Here is a 25901-nt window from a genome sequence, read left to right as displayed (position 1 = left end):
ACACATGAACTATGAATAATTTGTTATGGTCATCAAGCCTATTAGTGACTTTTGTGCAGTTTTTAACATAATGGCAAATATACAGTATTAGTTTTAGGATCACGTCTAACTTTTTCTTCACATCATTGAACATTGTACAGTGGATAGAAAAAGTCTACACACCCTTTTTCATTTGCCAGTTTTTGTGATCTAATTCTGTAATATCAAAACATTGTGACCTATAACCTGTACAACTCAAATTGAAAATAAATTATTAGATAAAAATAATAATTTTAGGGCTAGTTTTCTTCGGATGGAACTTCAGATAGAGTTCGCACAGTATTTTTATTTTTAATTCAACGAGTTAAAGTATTGTACTTTTACGCCAATCGAAGAGCAAAAAGTGCGGAAGTTGCGCTCTTCCTTTTCCGTATTCCCGAAAAGGTTGCGGTCCTTTTTTTTATTTTTACGTAGTAGTGGCGTGAGGCAGTGTGACGCTGTGTCAGGCAGGGTATCGGCAGTCGAGGGAGGCTTAAAGAGACATCATAGCAACTGGAGGACAAGAGGGGCGAAAAAAGAAACGATTCATACGAACGAAGAGCCATGACTTCGACTGCCCGTCGATAGTTTAAGTCTAAAGGTAATTCCACACGTTTTGCCGTGGGCGTAAAAGCTCCGTCCCAATTGTTGTTCCTCGAAGAAGAAAGCGCCTCGCTCGCTGTACATGAACGTTCTCGCTGTGCTTCGTGTGCTAGTTTGGCCAACCGCTAACGTTAGCATGGGAGCTAAAGAGGGACTGACTGCTGCTGTATACTCGCTTGTTAGGATTAAGGAGTTGCCCGGCAGTGGTCGGCGCATTGCCAATGACTGCAATATGCATATGTGTCAGATTAAATGGTGATTGGTCTGATTTGCACTATACGGCAGTCGATACGATCTAAAACAACATCAGAAGTGAGAGTGTTATTCATTTGTTATTAGTCGTATACGAAGCCGATTATCGTATCTTCGGAGCTGTCAGTCAATGAATAATTTGCGCGTTGTCCTCTTCTTACTTTTTACGCTCTGGTTCACATACCGTTCAATATTATTATTTATTTTTAAAGTATAAATACAAGTTGCTATTTTAGCGCCAGCTAACGTTAGCTGTTTTTTTATTAGGCGTAGGGCCAAGAGGAGCGGTGTTTTTTTTTTAGATGTGCTAACTAGGTTAGCATTTATCAAATGTGTAATATAGTAACAACCGGTTTACATCAGCTTTCAATTAAATAGTAGTTCTACGCGGTACTTGTATTGGTAAAAATATAAGACAACTTTATTAATATACATCCAGTTTCTGAACGAATGAACGCTATTATGCTAAGTCGCTAAATAACGCCAGGATGTCTTGAGAGTATCTGGCCTTGTCTTCCCAACTAGCATGTGTTAGACCACGGTTATTTTGGAAGAAATTTATCCCTTCTTCTTATATTCTATGTCGACATTAAGTCCGCCAAAAACAATATATTGTGGGATCCATTTGATGAAATAGTCATCCGAGGGACTACATAAAAGTAACGTTGAATGACAGCTACTCGTAGCTAGTTAGCAAGCATTACCCAACTAGCAAAATGCACACATTTTACATCGCCATCAGAAGGAAATCTACCGATCGATGTGTGTTTAATATTGTTTTGGGTTTTTGCTTTGTTTAGCGGATAAAATTCACATCGAATTATTATTATTTTCTTTTTTCGTGTCGATGCAACTTAGCTACATTGAGAGAAGTGACGGTAAAGCCACTAGCCATGATTTACACCTGGTTGATTGGTGCCACCTCAAAACTTAGGCCGTATTGCTAAGGTAAGAAATGAATAGGTAGTGATAGCAAACAGTCGATTGAAAATAATCCACATATTCTGACAAATAAACAGTGATTAAGATTATGCAAAAAGGTCTGAGTGGATATCTGTGCGTTTTACCTCAATAACATCTCAAATGTCAACCTTGTCATACAAGCAATTCAGTATGAAACTTTATAAAACAAACAACAATTCACAATTGTGATGATTTCGCATGGATGCTCTAATGGCACCCTGTTTGTTGTACTTTTTCCTCTGGTGACCAGGTCTACTCTCTTTTCATTTCCTACAGAATGAATCACCAAACGTCATACTGCAGACATTATTGCTGATCGGAAAGCCACTTGTTTTCATAGACCATATTTGAAAGCATTTACACCCCTAGAAAATCTGCTCATTGTGAAGAATGTATAACTTGATTGTTTTTCAACATGTCTGATTCTTTTACATGTCTGTCTGCTAGTCAGGGAAGCCCTTCTCAGATTGGCCGACAAGCTTCAGATAAAAATATCCACCAATCTGCTCATACAGGCCAAAATTCCAAAGAGTTCTCCAAGTCCGCACGTCAAAATTACTGAGACGTTTCAAACTGCGCCACTTGTGTGAAGGGCAGTGTGGGCAGCAGAATAGGTCTTGTGGAATCAATTGAGGTTTCCTGAATTTATTTGCTATGTGGCCTTTTGTACTCATTTTTCTTTTTCACTTTTGGTCAATTTAGCATACTTGAGTCAATTTGTTCCAGGAACATGACTAAAGGACCTAACAATTTTGTGTGGACAATCTCAATATGTCCATTTTGACTCATTTCTACACGTCTCTGTTTTGATTTGCGTTCTTGGCCATTTAGGAATGGACACTGTATCCAATATATATATTTCGTATTGATCAATGTAAGTGCCTTTCCATTGATAAGCGTTGACCATTACTTGCTCCCAGCCTCTTAGCTCGTGCATACATAGTGTTCAGTCAAGCAGATTTGGATGCAGGATTTAGGTTACACTGCCAATTAAAATTAAAATGGTTCTGGTTATTGACAGCTGTGCCAGGAATTGACTGAATTTTACACCACAAGCATGGTCAATTTTGACCATTTGAATTGAATTCATTTATCATCATTGTGAATATGTGCTCATATGAATTATTTTGCCTTTGACACATTTGAAGAATAAATCACTGGTTTGTATTATTGGCTCTTGGACGGATTCACGTTTTAAAAGCTAAAGTAACAATTGGGTTTGGACTAATGTTTGTATAGGATGACATTGTGATAAATGAAATGAAAATGTCCCCAAAAATTTTTTAGTAGCACAAAATGAATCTTGGCCATAATTAAACATGCCAGCTCATGATTAACTAAGTCTACCATATTTTATTGACAGTCAGTGACTATCAAATCTGCCTGGCAGCCAGTTTGGATTGAATCCTGAATTAGAACTGTGGAACGATGACGTCCTAAATTCTGAACTCATTGTTTTCTTTTGATTCTTTTGCAGGGCACCAAGGTGACATAAAAGCAGTCGGTTACCTATTCATCTCGTGGCTGTTTGCTCTCGGGGTCGCTCTGTGCCGTGACCCAACAACATGGATAGCATCTGCTGTAACACTGAGGGCTGACCACAAGGAATGAGGAACCCCAAGGGATGTTCCCAAGCGGCCTCGTGGATGCACTAGCTGGCTTTTGGAGTGCTTTTTTATGATTTTGTACTGTATGTGTCTGTCTGTGGACACATTTTAGCGGCCGGCGCCTGCCCCTTCTCCTGTCGGGACCGTATTTGTGTTCGACTGGAGCTGGCGTGACTCGAGGAGACCAAACGGGAGCCCGCAACGTTAGCTATAGATTGGTTTATTTGCCGCCGCAGTTGTAACAGCAACACCTTTCCTCTGTCCTGTGAGAGTTGCCTCCCTCCCTCCCTCCCCCCTCTTCCTAAAGCTTCCTCTGCCATTGTTACTGGATCTCCTATGGTTTGCATGGCTGGAGAATAATCGTGGAGAGGCCAGGGTATCACAAGCTTATGGATTTTGACAAGAGAGGGGGCAAGGGAGAGACAGAGGAAGGGAAAAAAATGTCTAAGACGGCAGGAAGTAGGACTGGACATGGGGGCCGAAGTTCTGGGACCAATTCTGGAGTTCTTATGGTTGGCCCGAACTTCCGTGTTGGTAAAAAGATTGGCTGCGGGAACTTTGGAGAGCTGCGCCTGGGAAAAAATCTCTATACCAACGAATACGTGGCCATCAAATTGGTAAGCGCACACTCTCATTTAACATGTGGCGGGTTGTCCTCTGTTAATATTTAGCAAACCTTATCAACAATGTTCGTTTTGTGATGAAACTACCAGACCTCGTCAGGAAGCGCAGTCAAGTCAACCGTCACGCTACAAACAACTTCTTTAAAAAAATATAATAATAATTACCAAGGCATTGATGGCCATGTATTTGAGAAGATTTTATCCTTCCATTGTTATTGCTACTGCTAGCTTGACTGCACACCAAATAATCAGGCATTCAAAGCAGATAAAAACCCTCAAGGTTTATTTTTTTCATTTATTTTTTTATATATTTTTTTTGTGGACATGTTTCATTTTTATATGCATGACAAACGTTCTATAGAATCTTCACAAACAGGTATAGTACTATGCAGAAGTTGTCTGTAGTTATTTTAACTACTTTATAATCATGTCTGAGCAGTTGCCAATACCAAAATGAAAGTTTATTTTTGTTCATAAATCTCAGTCAATGCAAATGATCACTTCTGCGATGTTGTTAGAAAACCCCATTATTGGTGAGATATCTTTAGAGCTTCCCCGCGGGATACTAATTGGAGAACCACGCAGGTAGCACGTTGGCAACCGCTTTATCGTATCGATAATTGGCTCACATTGGTGAGCTGATATCTTCAATGATTATACATTAATGAAGGCAACGGCAAAGTTTAACCAAAGTTAAGTAGTCATTACAGAAGATGTCGGAGTCTCGGCGTCATTTCCACCACAGTTCCAGCGGTCTGTATATGATTATTCTTACATTTGTATATCCCAGGGAGGTCATTATCTCTGAATGGGCATCCATTGAAGGCTTTGTCAACCACATAGAAGGCCGAGGTTAGAAAACGTCTGTAATTGCAGTTCTGTGAAATCTTACGTTGTGCTCACTGCCTCTACCCTTGCCTGTGAACCTTCCCATCTGTTGGGGTATTTTTATCCCGATGGTATCCAGCTATATCTGGCTATGGTATTAAGGCAATACTTTTGCTCCATGATTCTTGTGCCCGCTCTAACTTCTGTTCACAAACATTAAGGGGAAGTGGGCAGTGAAACGCACACATACATTTTCAGCATTCAACTAAGTGGAAAAACAACGAGTTGGGAAAGTTGAGATGAGTTGGTGCTGGGCTTCACATTAATGGGCCTTCCGCTCCCGAACAGTTGTCTTCACACATGTTGATGTCCATCCGTGCTGCTGTAGGGGCTTTAAAGGTATTGCCCAACCATTGGGGCTTGGCAAATAACCATATTTTTAGATAATCAACAGTTTCTTTACAGTAGAGTTGCTCCCTGTCAATGGCCGTGAATGAATTAAGAAACTTGTGCGTCCGTTGAGCTTTGCAATTAAATAAACGGTTCCTCGAGGCAGGGAAAATTCCTCCAGCATTTTTCAAAATGAATTACTTGAGGACTGCTTTCAGCCTTAGTTAGTGTGCAATGTTCTCTTGAAGTTTGTGCCAACAACTTGTCAGAATTCTATCTGTCAATCGCAGACCAAGACATGTTGGCGTGATATGGGTGATGTGCTATCTAAATTAGATGCCACACGTGTTGTTTAACTGGAAACAAGGAGCTTGTAAATTCTACGAAAGAAGTTTGCCATTACTTTTGACAGGTGACAGTCAACTGCCTTTGCCTTTTACACATAACTCAGCCAAGGTAGGGTATTTCCACCAATGTGGACTCTTATTATACAGAGGGACCTGTTGTCCGACAATCTGATCATTTGTCCCTGCACCTTGAGCAGCAAAACAGGAAAAAGAGGAACCGGCCCGTCTAAACCAGACAGTGTAAAAAGGCCTAGTGTTGAGCCGAGGACTGGCTTCCATTGTAACACACAGTTGAGTTGCCAGTGTAAACCTTGACCGGGCTTCCATTTCCGCCATTAACTGCGTAGGCAGGATAGCGATAGCTAGGCCAATGTATGGCAGGACATATCAACGCAACAAGGCGTGCTAACATACAACCCTACAGTACTGAATACTTCTTTTCTGCTACAGAAACAGTTCTTATTCTGTAGCCCAACTATTTTGGAAAATTATGTACTTCTTCTCCACTGTATGTACGCACCTGAGAGCAACAAGAATGACCTCTTTTAGCACATTATAGTGCGAAATGGAGCAAGGCCCGTGTTAATGTTGAAATGAAAAGCAAGAGACAAGTGGAAACTGCTGTGTTCTGAAAGGTTGTCTTTGTTAGCAGGCCCGGCCGGTCGACACACAGAGAGAGGGTCAGTTTGTGCTTTGGCTGCTTGCTTTCTTACACTGACTGAGTGCCTGTGAGATGGTGACAGGACTGTGTCGCCATTTACGGATGAACATTGCAGGCTGGGCTCACAGGGAGATCCCAGTCGCTTAAAGAAAATGCCAATATATAATGTTCACTGCTATACTGTCCTGTAAAAGCCACTGCTAAACTATCCATACATAAATGAACTTTGCTGTTGATGTAAATGACCATCTAATTGCCATTTTATTTTAATGTTTAAAGGGGAAGTCAACCCCCAAAATGTTTTTTTTTACAAAAAATACATTGTATGTGCATTTTGATTAATATTGCATTTGTGGAATGAACGAGTTAAGCAGCAAAATTCACCCGTTTTTATCCTTCATTTTGCCACTTGCTGTCAACTTAAAATGACATCACAGTTACCTGGTCTCGGGTCACAACCAATCACAGCTCAGTTTTGAAAATCTGATTCGCCGTGATTGGTCGTCTGAGACATGGTGATGTCATTTTCAGTCGACAGCAAGTGTTAAAATGGCCGCCTCCTGAGATGGATTAAAAACAGGTGGATTTTGTCAGTTTAATTAATTATTCCACAAACAAAACAAAATCCCTTTAAAGTGTTATATGAGATGTTTTCACCAAATCGGGCCTATGTCACACTAGCTCAAAGGCTGTAAAGCAGTGCTTTTTCAGAAGTGACTCTTGTTAATTATTTCCTGATTCGGAGGTAGATTGAGGCGTTTTATCCAACTCTTCTGTCTCCCTCCCACTGCAGCATAATAAACAGCTCTTGTTTCAGTCGAGCTCAGCAGCTTACATCAGCCTGCCATGAGGCAGTTGTCGCACAACAGTATAGGCATAAAAGCTCTATCAGCACAATTTAAAGTGACATTTTGACGATTTAAGGTCTTCCCTACTTTGCTTTACCCCTTGAGAGCACCCCGGCAAGGTTGAATGAATAAATACTGTCATGTCTTCAGTCAACTAGCTAATATGCGAATGAATCAGTAGCTAGCATTATCACATAGACATGTTGTTTTGATTGTGATTTACATCTGGATAGAAATCTTAGTGACGCTCCCAACTTTAGCGGACGGTTCTCTTGTCGGGAAAAACGTGCCCTGCAGGATGAAAATGCACGCATGCGTTACTTGGACATCTTCATTTGTTTGACCCTTTCAGTCACCCGATCATTCTAGCTTCTGATTGAAGCTTCACTTTGTTGACATTTGAGATGGTTCTCTACAGTTGAGTCACATTGCAAAATGCATATTGTGAAATGCTTTATCGGGAGTCACGGAAAGGTCGCTCTATTCTGGGGCTTCTGCATAATGTTGGCTCCGTTGCGTACGTGTCACACCTTGGCATACGTTGACACTCTTTGAAAGTCACACTGGCTTCTTTTGATGATCAATTGCTAAGATCTAATGCTGCAGTATTAACTAGACCTGGGATAGTCTTGGCGTGAGATGGGACGGTGGCCATGTGGCCCTTTTGATTTAAAAAGAAAAAAAAGTTTGTCTGAATTTTTGGTGGTTTTCAATAAACAAAATAAAACCCAATACATCAATTGGAGTTAGAAAGGTCATTTCTGGTCTTTCTCTGCTATCTGCTATCAGATTTAGCCCGGCTGACATGGTATGAAGAGTTGGTTAATCCTCTGAAGATGAAGTTGATTTTCTGTCCACGCAAGTTCATGTGAAACTACCGTGGTGACTAGCCTGAAAGCGCTGCATAATCTCTGATGACATAATCATGTATTTGTACGAGCTTCAAGCGTTCACTTGAAATGGTGTTATCAAACACATCATCCCAGAGCTGTCACCCGTTTTCATCCTCCTAGAGCAATATTTGTTGCCATGACTATTAACAACATTTAATGCCATTTGAAAGAGAGTGTTCAATCATTTTATAGTCTGCCTTTTCTGGTCTTTTATATTCAGCAGTAGAATAAGAAGTTTCTCCCAGCGGACTCACAAAAACTGCTGATCTCATCTCTAAAATGGGCATCGATGTCATCTATTGGTGGTTGTATTTCAGAGTTTGGAATTGACAGTGGCGCAGGATCAGACGCTCCCCCACCCATGCCGATTGAAAAACAGAACGGAATGAATGGCAGAGATGAAATATGAACAGCAGCCACTGTTGGACTGCTGTTGCTATTTTCTGTAGTTCTGTTGCTGCACTTTTCGATCTGACTTGGCTCCTAATCAAAGACAGTTGCAGGAGGAGTGGCATGCACATTTTAGACATCTATGTTTTGCTTCCTCGCTACTTCCTTGAATGCTCTTATGAGCCACAACCCATCAGGTGTATCATTGCCAAAAGGTGTTGGTGCTTCACTGGAAGTCTCCACACGGCCAAATGTCTTTTAAAGGGACGGTGAGGAACAGCTGAGGTGGAGAGGTTCCTGCAGCAGTAGCAGCAGGTCAGACAGGGAAGGGCCCTTCTGGCCTGTTGGTCAGCTGCCCTCGACACAAGCCAGTATTGTATCATGTGTAGGCTTTGTTCAAGGAGGGATTCCATCAAATCACTCATTTAGAAAGCAACTAAATGATGATGGTGACTTGTTGATTCATACATCAATGGACTGTACATTTTGTATGTCATAGTAGTCCCTAGACTGTGATTAAAAAAATAAATGAAAAGGGTCCAGTTGGGCTCTGTGAAAGATTAGGATGACATCATGAACAGAGCAATCTGGACGCTTTGTTTCTGACATCATTACCACATAATTTCAGTGTTTGAATTGAATCAAGTCATAAATCACAGATCCCTAGTGAGCAACACATTTTTGAGGTCATAGTGTTGTGGCATCCAGTCACATTGATTTTGTCTTATTCTGCTCATTAATCCTGGGGGGGGCGATATGCTATGATGTAGGGCTGCGTAATTATGGAAAAATAAATTTGATTGATATTAAAGTCATGATTAATAAAAATTATTATTCGTTGATGTCTAAACTTAGGATTTGTTCAACGATCAGCTATTTGCGGGCGATATTGACCTGGCCGGCTTGTTCATATAAAATATATATGCACATAATTGATGCCCATTGAAATGCATTGGGAGGTATTTTTTTAATATGTAATTATTATTTTTTTTGCCTGAAGAGATTGATTTTACATTAAAAAATAGATATTGCATACCTCCACATTTAAGTTGATATCTTGTCACAAAAGTTTTTGAGAAGCATCAGGATTACATGATAACCAAGTTCCAGTTGGCTCCAAATCACTTCACTAAAATCAAACTGTTTCCGAGCATGGCCCGCATTTCATTTCCTCTCATCCTGTGAGCAGATCACAGAAATGATATTTACAAGCGAAAAAACAAAAATCCTTGTCAAATGCGACGTTGTTACATCAGACATTCGCAGCTTGGCTGTGGTCATTTACACAGCCATAGCTTAGTCCATCTGCTGGAAATAGAGATGACTCTTAAGTAGGCTCCATAAAGCTGCCATAAGCCTCTGTTTCCCATTGTAAGCTGTTTTAAATGCTTCTACAGTGTAGTGCCATCTGCTTTCACCCATCATTTATATATTTGTTGTTCATGTTCATGGCTGCTGGTGCCCATGGAGGTGATGGTGTGTGTGTGTGAGTGTGTGTGTGTGTGTTTTCACACTCGCCGAGCAGTTACTTGTGTTGCCTCTCAGGCCGGTCACATGTCTTCATCCCACAGGCTTGCACTCTTCTCTATTACCCGCCCTGTCTGTTGTCCCTTTTGGGACTCTTATGTGTGGCCTCTGGATATTGTTACCATGATGTGGGAGCAATTGTGTCTTTGAGATCATTTCAATCCTGTTTTTTAATATTTCACATTGAAATACGTATTTCTGCGACGGGATATAAATTGGGAATGCATTTTGTATCGGCAGGAAGAAACACTGCCTTGAGCAGAACTTACTTGGTATGCAGATCAGTGTTTACAAGGCAGTAAAAGAGATTTCAGTCCTAATTTGATTAGGGCATCAATGACTTAAGAGGGCTTAAAAACTTTCAGTTTTCTTCAACTTCTTTTAAATCAGAAATGCACCTTTTGGCTCACGTTCGGTGTAAATGCCCTTGTCTTCTCGCCTGGTGCGGTTAATCAGATTACCATTTGTAAATCTGGAGTGAACTCAAAGCAATGGGTTGCTTTTTGATAAAGCATGCCCGCACTTGAGCCTCTCGAAATGAACAATGACAACTTAAAACTCAAGTTATTTTTAGCGATTAGAACTTGTAAAACGCTTTTGGTTAAGTTGTGCTTGTCAATCACGTGGCTTGCACGGTGGTGCCAATTTTCTTCTTTCACAATTGCTTGAATTCAAGATGATAGCCTATGCCATGTTTTATTCACAATATTTCTTTTTTTCCCCTCCCTCTTACAGGAGCCTATAAAATCCAGGGCGCCACAGCTCCATTTGGAATATAGATTTTACAAACAGTTGGGAAATTCAGGTAAGGAAAACAACTAGTGTTTGTCTACTCTACTCAGTGGATGTTTTTGTTTTGTTTCTACAAGCTGGCCACACACAACACAGCGTCGGTGGCTTTTTGGGCTGGTATTTATTGCCGTGTCAATTCCTTGATCCTGACGCTGGAGCTCAAGTCCTGAAAGGGGTTGGTGCACAAGGGCAGTCCTTGACTATTTATAGATGGCCCTCCCTCTGCGAGCCGTGTGGGCCATTATGGTTTGTTTACTCAGATAATTTCCTCAGTCGGGATGTTCCTGATTGCGTCGCCGCCATACATTGCAAAGGAAACTCTCAATTATGCCATGCTAATAATTCCCATCCCTTTCCTTGACTCTATTGATTTACTAATATTGTCATTGATTATGTTAAGCTTACATGACCATATCGCACAGACACATTTTTTTTTCCTACGTCGATTGTTAGTTGTACTATTTTGTGCAAGAGATTGACAATATGCCACATAGAGGAAGATAAAACCCAGCGGTTGCCTTTAAGCTTCTCCCCAATTAGCAGTATCAGGTTAAAAGCGACAAATAGCATTCTTGTGTAACTTTCATTTGGTCAGTCTTGTCTCCGCTGGAACAAGACAAGCCATTGATCTTATTTCAGCTGAGGGAGGACATCTCCTGAGCATTTGGCCTAATGGAAGTCACTTATCTTTATCCTCCGTACTCTAAATGTTTAATATGCATTCCCTCCCTGCAACTCTTGGCTCATCTTTTCCCAATCCCTCTCTGCCCTCCAACTCTTGACATTTGACTGTAGAGCAACATTGTTTTCAGTTGCCATGATGCAACTTGATAAGACCCGCAATATATACACAATAGGTTGAATTGTCTCCAATGATGGCAGTAGGGGCAGAGCACCACTGACGATTGCTTTGGCACCAAACAACTCAAATTTGTATTAGCGCAATCGTTTGGGGGAGTGAGCTTTTTTTTTTTTTTGCCACTTGTTTTACTTTTAAAATAAAAAGTGCGTATCTCATGGAAAAAAAATCGTACTGATGTTTGTTTTACCCTTCATGAAATCTTGATAAGGCAGTGAGACTTTTTCCTTCTTACTTTTATGATGCATGCGTTTTGAAAAGACTGCTTGTGTACGTAGCACTTATTTTCTTTCCACTTACAACTTTTGACAGTATTTACGTATGCACCGAACAACATTCAGCCGAACCTCAGTGATCGTTGGAAATGATCGTTAGTTGTATTTCACAACACATCCGTGCTGGTGAATCATTGACGCAATATCTCATGGTTTCTGGCTTTTAATGCCATGGTGACCCACATTACTGTGGGCCTTGACTTGCTTTTGTTTTGACTCGTTTTAATAAGCCATCTTCTGTAGTCATGTTGGTATTTTCTACAAAATGGGGTGTGGTGGTTTCAAGTAGCAAATGTATCAGTGCCCCAGATAGCGATACGTTTACTCTTTGCCTTTATTTACACTTGAGAGAAGTCAAACACTGACACACCTGTAGAAGGAAACAAACTTTTGTTTATTATTGAAGCTTTCATTTGCTTGTCTGCAAAGGTATTTTGCATGTTTACCCAATTGAAATTCATGGGGTGAAAAGTCAAGTGGGACATTTGTGTTTTATGTTTTGTTTTAATATGACACAGATTTTGGAAAAACTTTTTCATTTAAATTATTTGTGCCTCTTCCCGCAGAGGGAATTCCACAGGTGTACTACTTTGGTCCTTGCGGGAAATACAACGCCATGGTGTTGGAGCTGCTCGGGCCCAGTCTAGAGGACCTGTTCGATCTTTGTGACCGCACTTTCTCCCTCAAGACCGTCCTGATGATAGCCATACAGCTGGTAAGGTTGACATTTATGTGACATATGAACAAATTGGAGCCTGCATCGATTAATTGTATTCATCCATAGAACATCCATTTATTGGCATCTTCAGTTTTATCCCAGTCAACCTTCGCAGTGATTCTCAACCAGTGAGTTCTTAAGGTGTTCAATAGGAAAAGGATTAAATTTCCCTTAATTGGCTGAAAACAACAATTCACCTGAATTTGTTCCACTGTCTATGCCAGCGACTTATAGTGACAGACAAAATAAACAAATGCGTCTTTATTAGATGGCAAAATGCGTATGATTGACGTGTACCCAATTTTTCTGTCACATCTTTATTTAGTGGTGTGCCGTGAGATTTCTCGAGCTTCAAATATGTGTCTTGGCTCCATAAAGGTTGAGAATCACTGGACTAATGTATGCATGATACTGTTCAGGCATACACACATCCTGTTCATGAAAGACAATGAGACAAATGAGATTTTAAAGGGAAAGTTCCTGTCAACTAAAAAATGACATCACTGTGCCTAAGACTGAATTTCTAAAACACTTTTATAAACACTTGCGCATCTCATCTAGATAACGCGGATGGAGTATGTCCACACAAAAAGTCTGATATACCGAGATGTGAAGCCAGAAAACTTCTTAGTTGGGCGACCAGGAAGCAAAAGACAGCACACCATTCACATCATCGATTTTGGTCTGGCCAAAGAGTACATAGACCCCGAGACCAAAAAACACATCCCGTACCGGGAGCACAAGAGTCTGACTGGAACGGCGCGCTATATGAGCATCAACACACATCTGGGAAAAGGTCAGTGACAAATAACATTGTGATTCTCCTCTCGTTCATGAAAGCATCAACGGTGAAATTACCGTGGCTGAATGAAAACATCTTGCACCTTCTTGTCATTTTCAGAGCAAAGTAGGCGGGATGATTTGGAGGCCTTGGGTCACATGTTTATGTACTTCCTTCGAGGCAGCCTCCCTTGGCAAGGCTTAAAGGTATAGTATTGCATTGTTTGCTATACAGCGAGTGTTGCCTAGCTGTCTTTCGCTTTGATTTGACCATTTCCTGCTCCTCTCGGAGAAGACTTGAATTTTCAATCTCTAGACAACTTTGGGAAAACAATTCCATCCTCTCTCACAGGAGACATTTCAAGGTCCATCCTGTTGTTGTATTTTTAGAGTCTGAAACCTAAGCCAGGACATCAAAGTTTCAATTTCAGCCTCAAGTCTCACTTGCATGGATTTTTTTTTTTTTTTTTTTTGCCTTGAATTGTGAAAATAACTTTGGAGGAAATGGATGTGTGTTGTAGGCCAGTTCCATTTTGAGCAGATGACAAAAATAATCTACTCCGATACTGTTGTTGTCCAATGATGGATTTGTCACTAGGTACCATCCAGGCTGCCTCTCTTGCAAATAATAAGAGCAGAGTGAGACATCTGAGCATTTGTTATGTGGGAGGAAGCCTGTTGTTGATGAATATGAGGGATGGACCACTGTGGGGGAGGTTGCATGGCTCAGCCCGGGCCAACTTTTCATCGATATGTAACGTGGCAGAAAGCATCAAATGCGGTCACCAGGCTATCATGACCACTTCTGGAAGTGACAGCATCTGCAAACTCGACGATGCATCTTTTCTCTTTACTTTTTAGGCGGAAACTTTGAAGGAGAGGTATCAAAAAATTGGGGACACCAAACGAGCGACCCCGATAGAAGTACTTTGTGAAACCTTCCCAGGTCGGTGCAACTAGAGTAGATTGGCTTCATTGAAGCGTTCCTTTCTTTGGCTCCTAACGCATCTTTTGATACAGAAGAGATGGCCACCTACCTGCGATATGTGAGGAGGCTGGACTTCTTTGAGAAGCCCGACTACGACTACTTGCGGAAGCTCTTCACTGATCTGTTTGACAGAAACGGCTACGTCTTTGACTATGAATATGACTGGGTTGGCAAATCCCTGGTGAGTGCCCTCTAGTGTACAAATTGTGCATTACACTGGGCTGCATTTTGTTAGAATAGTCCAACTAAGTACAGTTCATTCAGAAACGATATATGATATGATATATATTTGACTTATTTGTGCCACCTCTCAAGCTCCGTCAGGTTGTATTTTAAATTTTTTTTATTGGACTCTTTTTGTGTTTGTTGCAGCCCACACCGATCGGCCCTATCCCTAGTGATGCTCCCCTGCAGCCCAGCAGCAGGGACAAAGCACAACAGCAGACCAAAAACCAGGTGAGGTCACGAGGAACGTTGCATAAACAACACACACGCACGCACGCACGCTTGCCAATCCGCCAGCCGACTGACCGACCAACCGACCGACCCAGTCATTCAAGTTCCTCTGCCTGATTGTTCTTGCTGTATCCAACTGTAAGCAACTTCCTTGAGAAAATGGCTGCCATTCATTTCCACCTGTTCACCACACATTAATGCATAAGTGACTCATTTGTCCCGCCAGACAATATACATTTACAGTCATGAGTTGAATTTTGCTGCATTCGCTGTCAACCAAATGACTGTTTGTGTGTTGACTATATTTTTATTTTATTTTATAAGCTTCGGTCATTGCATGCATGAGTTGAAAATGCAGCCTGCATTGTTCATACCAGTGATGACAATAGGGTGTTGTGAGCAACTCTTTCCTTGTATTTTACCAGCCTTATCCAAGCCTTGCCTTTTATTTTTAGCCTGGGTAAAAAGATGAGTCATTTGGAATGAACACATTTCTGATCGACACAAATATGTAATTATACGTCATGAGAGCGTTTCATTGTTTCCATATGGGCCAGAAAGGGCGTGACACTTAAGATCTTACGCTTGACTCGGTAGCATCAATTGCATCTTTTTCATTTTGACCTCACGCCCCATCTCGTTGCCCGTAGCTGTAAACTGCAACATCCATAATAGGCGATGGGGAAGTACTACAAAATCTCAATTCTCTGCAAATTGACAGCACAATCTCATCGTACGTACACAAGTTTGATCAAGGCTGTTTTTCTTTGACTCCCGCATGACTTTGTAAGTGTGTCGATCTGTGCTTCATATGAATTTTGCTTCCCTCTTCTCCTCTATTTAACATAGTAAGTCTTAACAAGCCTGCTTCTGCTTGGGAGATGTCTTCTGTAATTGTTTTGTTTCTTTTTGTTTTTCTTTCTTTCTTTTGTTTTTACTCACCTACCCCACCTCTTCCTTGTCCCCCCCCCCCCTCTCCCTCACAACTCACCCCCAAATCCCACCACATGGGATCCCCTCACCTCCCCTTTCACCACCACCACCACCACCTGCGTCTTCAACCTTTTTTGCTATTGCATCAAGTCGCCTGAGCCAAAAGGAAGTGAGTCTCAGCCCACCCCTGTGACCAATAAGGAGACTTTGGGGTCACACCTCACAGCTGAGCGGCTGGGGGGCTCTGTCCAGGTACTGCTGCTGCTTGGATGGCAAGTGCATGAAGCTGTATGGTTACGTGTGTGCTCTCTCTCGCTCTCTCTCATCCCTCACACACTTCACGCTACCTGTGCCTGTGCTTTGTCCAACCTTCTGCCGTGTGCGTACATTCAACTGTCTGATTCCCCCGTGTGTTTGTTGTTTTGCTCTCCCAGCAGCAATTGCTTCATCTGCTAATTGCCTGTGACGTGAGAGGGAGTGGCGGGGGGGGGGGGGGGGGCTGACTGTACAGCGATGACATCTAGCAGCAACTATCATGACATGATGATCCCGTTCGCTAAATGCCGGTGCTTTACAATAAATCGATTATGTTCCACTCATAACAATTCAAATTTCCATCGCCATTTGCTCCCAAGTAGGTATTTGGCAGCGCTCCTGAAATCAGAAGCCTTCATTGTTAATGCTGCAACTCAATGACGCCACCCAGTGTTGAGCCGATAGTACTGCAGCATGTAAGCTATTATGAAGTTGCTTTAGTTGGAGCACTCCCAAGTTACTGCGCAAAACGATCCGCTCAAAGATGGCTGGCAATCACATATATAGTACGAGTTGTGGTTCTTTGCATTGTCACCCTCCAACCCATGGGTGCGAGTTGGTTTTTAGTTTTCTGCTCTCTTTGTTTGGTCATGCAGGTGATGAGCTCAACAAATGGCGAGCTGAACACTGATGATCCCACAGCTGGACACTCAAATGCTCCCATCACTGCTCCCACCGAGGTTGAAGTGGCCGACGAAACCAAGTACGAGGCCCAACGTCTACTTTCTAGCTCTTGCACATACAAGAATGTTGTTTTGAACGCCAAGGCCTTGTCTGTTCATGCCCAGGTGCTGTTGTTTCTTCAAAAGGAGAAAGAGGAAAGCTCTCCAGAGGCACAAGTGAACCAAGCGATTGGAGAGAACTTGAAACCTTGTTGTCACTGTCAAGTTTTAAATGGAAGCAACTACACAGACCCTCGCCCCCCCTCCCTGTCCTTTTCTCTACCCAGCTTCCCCTCACCTCTTTACCCCCCCTCCCCTTCCTCACTTGACTTCCCTTCATCCCCCTCCACTTCCCTTCCGCCATCCCTGCTTCTATCTTTCTCGTTCTCAGTGCTCCCTGGCTGCTGATGTGTTAAAGGAACGTTGCGGTCATACTGACTCCCAACAGACTCTGATTCCTTAATCGGCAGAAAAAAACTCGGAGGGAGGGGGGAAGAGAGGCTTGAGAAAAAAACGTTTTAAAAAGCTGTAACAATGAAACTGTGGCGTGAATATGAAAAAAGATACTGTTTGAAACAGTTGTTGTATTCTAGATTCCATAAAGAAGGTTTGTTGTTCCAACAGTGAGCTGTTGATCAGGGGGAACCATCAGAATTCTGCTCCTCAACAAATTGTTTATTGCTTTCCTTTTCTTCCTTTGGTGTGTGTTTTGGGATCAAAGTTGAGAGGAAAGGTGAAAATACGATCATATTAAATCCAAGCGACACGGCAAGCTTTTCATCTATAACAGAATTTGGAGCATTTTTATGTATTTTTTCTTTTTTTTTTTTTTTTCTTTTTTGTAATTGAATCCTCAGTTTTTGAAGTCAAATCCCTGCTTTGAAGACTTATTTTTATGTTGTAGTGTTCTGGAGTTCCATTTTTCCCTTCCTCTGGTTTTCTTTTTGTCTGTCAACGTGGACTTTGTAGCACAGTCACTGGCCTCAGGTACTGTGGAAGATTGAGAGAAACCGATATTAAGCTCTCTTACTATTATTGCACTTTTGGGAAAAAAAACAGAAAACAATTACAGTGGAAACTTTAGGTTTGGAATTAACAATTACGAAAAACAAAACTTAATAAAGACTGATCTAGGAAGAGTCCTTCACGACGCTTATATCTGAGTTATGGCAAAAGATGTTGATTTACATGGGGGAAGATGTCTTTCAACTTTTATTTCTTACATCAGAATAATTTACCAGGAAATCATAGTTTGTGCCTTTCTAAGTAAAATGTTTAAAGCTCAACGAGTGTCCCGCCATGACGTTTTATCTAATCTCTCCCAAATGTTTACAGGATTCCTGTGTCAATGTGTGAATGTGCGGTAAATGAACGTGCGCGTCACTTTCGCTACACACTATACAGTTTCCCTCTGTCCATGCATCGGTGAGGTGGTGTGGTGTGTTCATTTTTTTAGGCTGCAAATGAAGAAAGTGTGACCAAATCATTTGGAGGGTTAGAATAACGCAATTGCAGTATGGGGACTTATTGGCTCCTGCTTTCAAAATGCACTTTCACTTTGTCTTAATTAAATGTACACACAGTTAACGGACATATATGCATGGATGTGATGTGAAAAAAGTGGCCAGACCGAATGGTTGTTGTTGTAAAATGTCATGTTATTCTGTGTGTACTTGTCACCTGATCGCAAGCCATTTATCACCTTTTCGAAAAGACTTTGGACCTACAAAACAACCAGCAAATTTCCACCACATTCTCATCTCAACAGCAGAGAAGAAAACACAGTATACTGGGAAATCTCTGTATAGCATTCCCTGCCTTTCCAAAGGTTGAACTTCGTTTTGTTTGACATACAGCAGTTTATTAGTGTAGTTTAACACTACACTGCATCATAATTAACATTTTGGTCATACAAACTATTTTATTCACATTCTAAAGCTACCCAAAAGATGGCATTTTTACACTATATAGAAAATTAGAATCACTACAGCACAATAGGTTTTCTGTCTATTGTGGCTTTTTTCCCCTTACTGAGTCACTCAGCAACAGTATTATTTTCTATCATTATTTACACAATTTGTTTCGAATGTGTGTGTTTGGAGAGAGGGCGGAGGAGATTCAAATTTATTGTTTGATTTGGTTTGATACAAGATTGTCAGTTCCTCTTGTTTGCACGAATTACGATGTATTGGGGATGTTATACAGTATTGTTTGCCATCATTTTCTCATGTTTTTTAAAGTTCTACAAGTATTTGGAGGGTTTTCGAAGTTGGGGTTCACGATACGTTCGGAAGCCTATGTTGGACTTCATTTCCCACAATGCATCTGGCCGTCATCTTTCGAAACAGCTTTCTAGGCATTTTTTTTTAAGACGAACGTGGACATGGCTTGTGTTTCAAGTGTTAAGCCTTTATATGTATATCTTTTTTTACTTGCCTCTGGCTTGAGACTAATGGAACGTATCTCGCTATGACGTTGTGATCCGAATGGAGAAGTGGAACCACGACACGCGTGTCAAAAAAAGACACGAAAACGGAAGTTTGAAGCCAGCGGTAAATATTTGAGCAAAATATTTTCAGACTTGTTTTGAGACTTGAGTGACAAGTTTTACCAGGTGGAGTTTTCCCCTTTTCTGTCAGCCGCAGCAGTTTTTGTTTGTGCATTGTCAGGAACAGAAAGAAAGGAAGTACTTTTGGTCACGAGTGAAAGGCACTCATAGCTTGATTATTCATCTTTACATTGTCCGGAAGCGTTAAAAGCCAAGTCACCCGATCTATTAATCATATCAAGGAGGAGGAGGAGAATGGATACATAACTAGAAAGCTCCTCCTATGATGTAGGCGCTGAAGAATGCCATTTCATTTTTTTTTTTTAAGTATTCCATCAAGTTCGGATTAGTTTTAACGGGGTTGGGACCCACTGTGTGATCAACTTTCACGCGATTTAATTTGATGCTTAATGCAGCAGATTTTCGTAAAAGCTGATTTAGATGTTCCTGTTTTAGTGACACTATTGTATATTTGTAAATCCAACAAGGAGAGACCTCTAAATTGTAAATAAAGACACTTGAATCAGCAGAAAGTCATCATGGAGCCATGTGCCCCGGTCGAGAGGGAGATAAGGACCTTGTCACTTTGCCGGCGTTTGTGTTATGCCGTCGGGCACTTTCTCAATGACTTGTGCGCCTCGATGTGGTTCACCTATCTGCTGGTCTACCTGCACTCGGTCCTGGGTCTTCGGAGCACCTTTGCTGGAGTGCTGCTGCTCATCGGACAGGTGGCAGATGGAGTGTGCACTCCAATCATTGGATACGAATCTGACAGAAGTCCCTCCATGAGACACGGCAAGAGAAAAAGCTGGCATTTGTTGGGTGAGTTCAGAAGCATTTATTCCTTTAGTTCTGTGCTGAAGGGGCAAAAAAAAAAAGGCTATAACAGGAAGCAAGAGTATGCAGCAGCATTTAAGTAGGCGCACAGAGTTTTAATCCATCTGCTTCACTTAAAAGTTAAACTCAAATGTACAGATTGAAATACTATTTAACCTTTCATGCATGAATTAGACAAACTTAGGCAGGCTTTTTTGTTCTCTCTCTAAGCATAGACAAAATCTTTTTTAAGCTATGGATTTTCAAAAAATCTCCAATCAAATATTTCAATTAAAAATATAAAGCTGTTCAGTAAATAGTAGATGGATGGATGGATGGAAATGTATACAATTGTTTTCCAATGCCAGGCAACAACATGCTGGCGGCCCCAGGCTCATGCAGCCTCGGCCTGGACCCACAAGAGTTGCCTCAACTGATTTTTGAGAATTTCAAAAAAAGTTTGCGTGATCAATTTTAAGTGGTAATAACACAGTACACCAGGAGATGGCACTACTATGTGCCACTGTGGCAAGGTACCTATTATTTAAAATTATTTAAAACATTTTTGGCAGGCGTTTTCCTTTTTTTTTTCTTCTTCCCCCCCAACAATGGCACAGCAGCCGGCACATGTCTCATTGCGTATTTCCTGCTAGGCTGCTAGTCAGCACTTCCCAATATGAGCACTCTTCCAGTGGTCTTTCCGCTGTGCCTATGTATACCAGGTTGCATCATAGTTCTAGTTTTCCTCTGAAGGAAAAGCCATATAAATGTCACATTAGTCACCCCTTCATTTTATTATGTCCTTTATGTTAACAAAAAGTAGAATCTGAACTGTGAAGTTTTTCACAATTGTGGCCTGCAAAAAAAACTACAATAAAATCCAATTGAGCATGTTCTAATTCTACCCACGGATGTCAATTTGTTTGAGCCTAAATTCATTTAATTGTATCATACGTAGTGCTCCAATAAATATCAAAGGGAAATTAGTTTTGAATAAACTTGATTTAGAAAATCCTATCATCTCCAAATATTTAACGTGCAACCCAATTTTCAAAGTCTTGGCGAATATTCAATTGGCGCAATACTCGTGACATGGCACGTTTTCCTTTTTTTTGCCTTCTAAGAAATGGTTTTTTTGTCATGTGCAAACCTGTTTTCCAACTGGTTTGTTTGTGTTGTTTGTTGAAAAAGCTCATTGTATTGTGTTTTCCAGGAAATTCCCAACAAACAACATTCATTTTTCCCCCCTACAAATTTCATAGAATACAGTTGAAAGAATTGTCGCTGACCTTAAAAGCTCCAACTGCTTCGGGCTGCTATCGAAATTGGCCATACAGCACAATAACTTAATTCAATAATTCTTTACCAAGTCAGATGACTGCGCTTTGATTCTCTGCCCCCGTGATAGCCTTACCTTGATTTAAAACATTAAGCATTGTTTGTTTTTTGAAATCAGATTTTTGGCTTCTCATAATTTACTTTTCCCCTGAATACCACTTAACACTTAAGTCAAACATTGGTGTACACCAGATGTATTTTTTTCTTTTTTTCAAACAATGACTAAAATTCTAATTGTGAAAGTACCTTTGGCTGACAATGGCAATCTTCTATTTCTCCTGGCAGGAACCATCTGTGTTATCCTGTCTTTCCCTTTCATTTTCAATCCCTGCCTGGCGTGCTCAGCAAACACTCCCCAATGGGCCAAGGTGGTCTACTTTGCCCCCTTCATCATCATCTTCCAGTTTGGCTGGGCGGCCACTCAGATCTCTCACCTCTCCCTCATCCCAGAGCTGGTGTCCAGTGAGAGCGCCAAGGTGGAGCTCACCGCGTACAGGTGACGGACGGACAATGACATTTCCCCAAATATTATTTGTAAATAATTATTTCATGTGTGAGTAAAAAAAATATTTTTTTTATTTTATATTTAATTATTATTAGATTTAATTTAATAAATCAATCTATTTTATAGGGAAATAATGCAAAAATAATTTACCAGAGACATTTTCCACATTTGATCCATTGCGGATGATGTCTTTACTACTTGGAAGTTTTTGTTCCCCCAACTAAAACTAAACTATCTTTTAAGATGCACAAAAGTGAACCTGCTAGCACAATCTTACATTATTTGGGGTTAATCATTCACTTTCATTCGGTCAGTATCTGCTACTTGTGCATGTAATGTTGCAACGTGATTGGTGACTACCATTCAATCACAGCCTATATATAAATCCAACATTTCATTTGTCAGCATTTTGCAAACCAGAAAAGCACAATGACTATTTTATTTGATTAATAAATGTAATCTTTTCACCTACATTGTCGCCATAATATAATTTTCTTTAGCCATCTAATCCTTCGTTTGGAAGCAGTGTACGTGCCAAGTAGTCCAAACTTGTCTGTTTTGAAACGAAAGTGCATTTTTGGTTTCGTCTCTTGGGCAGGTATGCCTTCACGGTGGTGTCGAACATCACGGTGTACACTGTGGCCTTTCTGCTCTTTCACTTTCTGGCTCAAGAGGATATGACGGACAACTTGGGCTCGGCGGACATTCCTCTCTTTCGGGTAAGATTGGAGAGGCGCATTTTTGACTTCATCTGGAATGTGATGTGCGTCATGAATTCCGCTTAGTCACAAGTAATACAAATGGCACCTGTTCTCTCCCCGCACAACAGATGCTGTCTCTCATCGTATTAGGTATCGGAGCTGTGTTCTCGTTCATATTTCACATTGGCACAAAGGAGAAGTCAGGAGAGGATCTCCTGCTCACACCGTCCCCTGATGAGGATGCACCGCCTGTTCGAGTGTTGCAGTGGAAACATTGGCTTAAAGAGCCTTCTTTCTACCAGGTGACACACCTTGCACTCCAATTGCATGATACCTACCACACAGAGAGAGATTTTACCACACAGTACATACTTAATTGTGTAAAGAGCTTTCCCTAAAAGGATGAGATTAATGCCTAGATATAATTTCAGTCACGCAGCTGTATTTAAGGTTTTTTTTTAGGTCAGTATGAAGCATTGACACGGAGGGTCCAAAGTGATTTTTTTTGCTTTCATGTGGCCCTAAATCCCTGGCAGCACTCCGTCACAAGGTCAAGTGATCCTATTAAATGATTTTTGTCAGCACAGTGGTGCCAGTCAGTCATCCGGATTGGACAAAACACGTTTTAAAAACTACAATTGAAAAAGCAACATGACAGATTTTCATTGGCATGCATTTTCCTCCAAGGTGGCCTTTCTCTACATGTGCACGCGACTTATAGTCAACTTGTCCCAGACGTACATCTCCGTTTACCTCACCAACTCGCTGATGCTACCAAAGGCAAGTGAGAGACGGACGACGTCGCCACGGCATGCAATTTCTGTCTAACGTGTGCCTTGATGTCCAACAGAAGTACATCGCCATCATACCGCTGGTGATGTACGTCAGCGGCTTCGTTAGCTCGCTGACCATGAAGCCAATCAGCAAACTCGTAGGCATCAGTGTGAGTAAAACATCCATGATGTGAACTTGCTTTATCCTCACAATACCTTATGTAGGCTGATAGTCATGAGATGAATGCATGACTGTACTTTTCAGATGATGTATTTTGTGGGCCTGCTGCTGGTGATGGGCTTTGCCCTTTGGGTGTTTTTTGACAAAACAATGGGAGCTGAAAGCATCTACGGCGCGGCGGTGTTGCTAGGAGCTGGCTCGGCCGTCATCCTCGTCATGTCTCTCTCTATGACCGCCAAACTCATCGGAGAGCAAACGGTGAGCTCGAAAACAGCTTGTTGAGAAAGATAAGCAGAATTTGTCCTGCTGAGTCATGCTCGGACTGCGTCCACATTCTTTTTTTGCTCTGTCTAAACAGGCTTACCCAAACAAACAAAATTAGGAAATGGATCTTTAGTTTTTCTCAAGACTCAATTATTATTGCAACTCTCAAGTCTCTGAACCTTCACGTTATGTCTTTCATTTGGCAGCAAAGTGGAGCCTTCGTTTATGGCTCGATGAGCCTCACAGACAAGGTGGCCAACGGTGTGGGTGTCATCGTCATTCAGAGTATCAGACCGTGCAGGTAAACATCACTGTTCGGTGGCGTAGAAACTTTGTTCATTCCATTTCATATGCAAATGCTTTACATTTCAAAAAAAAAAAAAAAAAGGTATAGGATAAACTTAATCATGCCCTCTGATTTTTGTATTCACTCAAATTTATTATAGGTCTATGAAACCACTCATTTATCATGTTTATCCTCAATGGGCCAAGTAAGAACTAACTACAATAACTCCACTGTAATATTGTTAAAGGAGGGGTTTTGGCAGTGACTCAAAGTTTGTGTTTTATTAAGTTTGCTTTTTATAATGAACAGGGTAATTGTTCAAAAATTGGCACAACACATTACATGGACATGGCAGTAGCAGATTCAAACCGTCTAAGTTACACTATGGTTTATGTTTACTCATATTCTAACTGGCATATGGAAATGTTTAAAGCTGATGAAGCCCGTCCAGTTGCGTTCTAATTTGCAGAACTGAGCGATCACATCTACCTGTGGCACTCTACTGCCATCGTCAGGTCAACATGTGCAAAACACTTAAATGTGGGCCAATAGTTTGGTTTGTTTTAATATTTAATTGTAAGGGAATAAATGACTGGATTACTTCCTGATTATTTTGAAATCTTACTTTTGGGGGTTTCACTTTTCCTAAGGATTTCTCTTACATCGATGCCCAACTCACCTGCTTTTTTCCCTCATTTCTAGCACAGAGGCATGCTGCTCGGAGTGTATTTGGTTTTATCGTGACGTCATGGCAACGGTAACGGGAGGTGTGGCGGTGGCTGCTGCAGTTGGCCTCTTAACAATTCTCATTTGGCCTCTCAGGACAAGGAAATATGAATGATGGATTGTTAGCATCGTTCCTAAACTATGCTTTGAGATTGTGAAACTAAATAAGTGTTAAATGCATGGCATGCTATTCTATTCATACTAAATGACGTTTGCACACAATTTACTTGTTTTTTTGTTCAAATATTTTGTTTTTAATGTGTTCTAAAGTCAAAGCCATGCATAATGAATATAGATAGCTAACCTTATTTGTAATTCACTCAAACTCACTAACAGCTAACACTATGCAACGTAATCCTGAGGACACTAAACAAAATTGTTGTGTAGTACAGGAGATTTTTGTTTTAGTAAGTTTTAAATAAGCTTGAAGTAAGTTTTTATGTTGTACAGTACATATTTCATGATATTTAACTATTTTCTGTAGTTGACTGGGAGAAATGACATCATTCTACTGCCTAATGTGAAGTGTGTGGTATCCATTTTAAATTAGGTCAAATGAACACAGAAAACATTTGAGTGATCAATCAATTAAAAACTCAATCTCAACAATACTCAGTGTGTGATAGAGTATCTATTTTTTCTTGTACAAAATATTACAATATCTAAATAGCTGTATAAATATCCCCAAAAATACTCTAAAGGTTTTTCTATTTTTTATTGATAATAATATGTGTACTTGTCATCCCCCACTTTTATGAATCTGAGGTCTTCCTTGGTATATGGATTTGAACAATCTATCAAATAGTTGTAAATGTCTGGATATGTGACTGGCGGAAAAGTCGCCTTATGAGAGGACCAAACGCTTGCTTGCTGTCCCAGCTCCTGCCACGCTTGAGCTGGTGGCGTTCTTACTTGGTTCCCACAACGGATTATATTTTTATTTTTTAATATTTTTTTAACTTTTCAATGTATGTCTTGCGGCTGACTTGGTCCAACTGGACGAAATAATCACTCACGACCGACACCCACCCACCC

The 25901-nt window shown here is 40.9% G+C and overlaps 2 protein-coding genes across 5 annotated transcripts; both read left to right on the top strand.

The window, feature by feature from the left end:
* The first annotated feature begins 446 nt into the window (after positions 1 to 446).
* On the top strand, positions 447 to 18014 carry csnk1g2b (casein kinase 1, gamma 2b). Of its 4 annotated transcripts, none has more exons than XM_088393887.1 (12): positions 447 to 619; positions 3314 to 4060; positions 10686 to 10755; positions 12443 to 12591; positions 13156 to 13390; positions 13496 to 13581; positions 14236 to 14320; positions 14398 to 14543; positions 14735 to 14818; positions 15902 to 16003; positions 16663 to 16769; positions 16855 to 18014. In XM_088393887.1, the coding sequence occupies exons 2-12, from the start codon at positions 3833 to 3835 to the stop codon at positions 16907 to 16909; spliced, it is 1347 nt and encodes a 448-aa protein (XP_088250013.1). In that variant the 5' UTR covers positions 447 to 619; positions 3314 to 3832; the 3' UTR covers positions 16910 to 18014. The 4 variants fall into 4 exon arrangements, with proteins under 4 accessions (XP_088250013.1, XP_088250012.1, XP_088250015.1 ...); XM_088393886.1 differs by having other exon boundaries at positions 14395 to 14543; XM_088393889.1 differs by lacking the exon at positions 15902 to 16003 and having other exon boundaries at positions 451 to 619.
* Positions 18015 to 18899: 885 nt separating this feature from the next.
* mfsd12b (major facilitator superfamily domain containing 12b) lies at positions 18900 to 25477 on the top strand. Its single transcript, XM_088393884.1, has 10 exons — positions 18900 to 19280; positions 19807 to 20098; positions 21716 to 21926; positions 22534 to 22654; positions 22765 to 22938; positions 23324 to 23416; positions 23487 to 23579; positions 23675 to 23848; positions 24061 to 24155; positions 24843 to 25477. The coding sequence occupies exons 1-10, from the start codon at positions 19215 to 19217 to the stop codon at positions 24979 to 24981; spliced, it is 1458 nt and encodes a 485-aa protein (XP_088250010.1). The 5' UTR covers positions 18900 to 19214; the 3' UTR covers positions 24982 to 25477.
* Positions 25478 to 25901: the final 424 nt, after the last annotated feature.

The sequence above is a fragment of the Syngnathus floridae genome, chromosome 13 (genome assembly GCF_059516105.1).
Source record: "Syngnathus floridae isolate MCC-2025c chromosome 13, RoL_Sflo_1.0, whole genome shotgun sequence".
Taxonomy (NCBI): domain Eukaryota; kingdom Metazoa; phylum Chordata; class Actinopteri; order Syngnathiformes; family Syngnathidae; genus Syngnathus; species Syngnathus floridae.
Note: the sequence above shows the minus strand (reverse complement) of the source record. Positions and strands in the feature narration are given on the sequence as shown.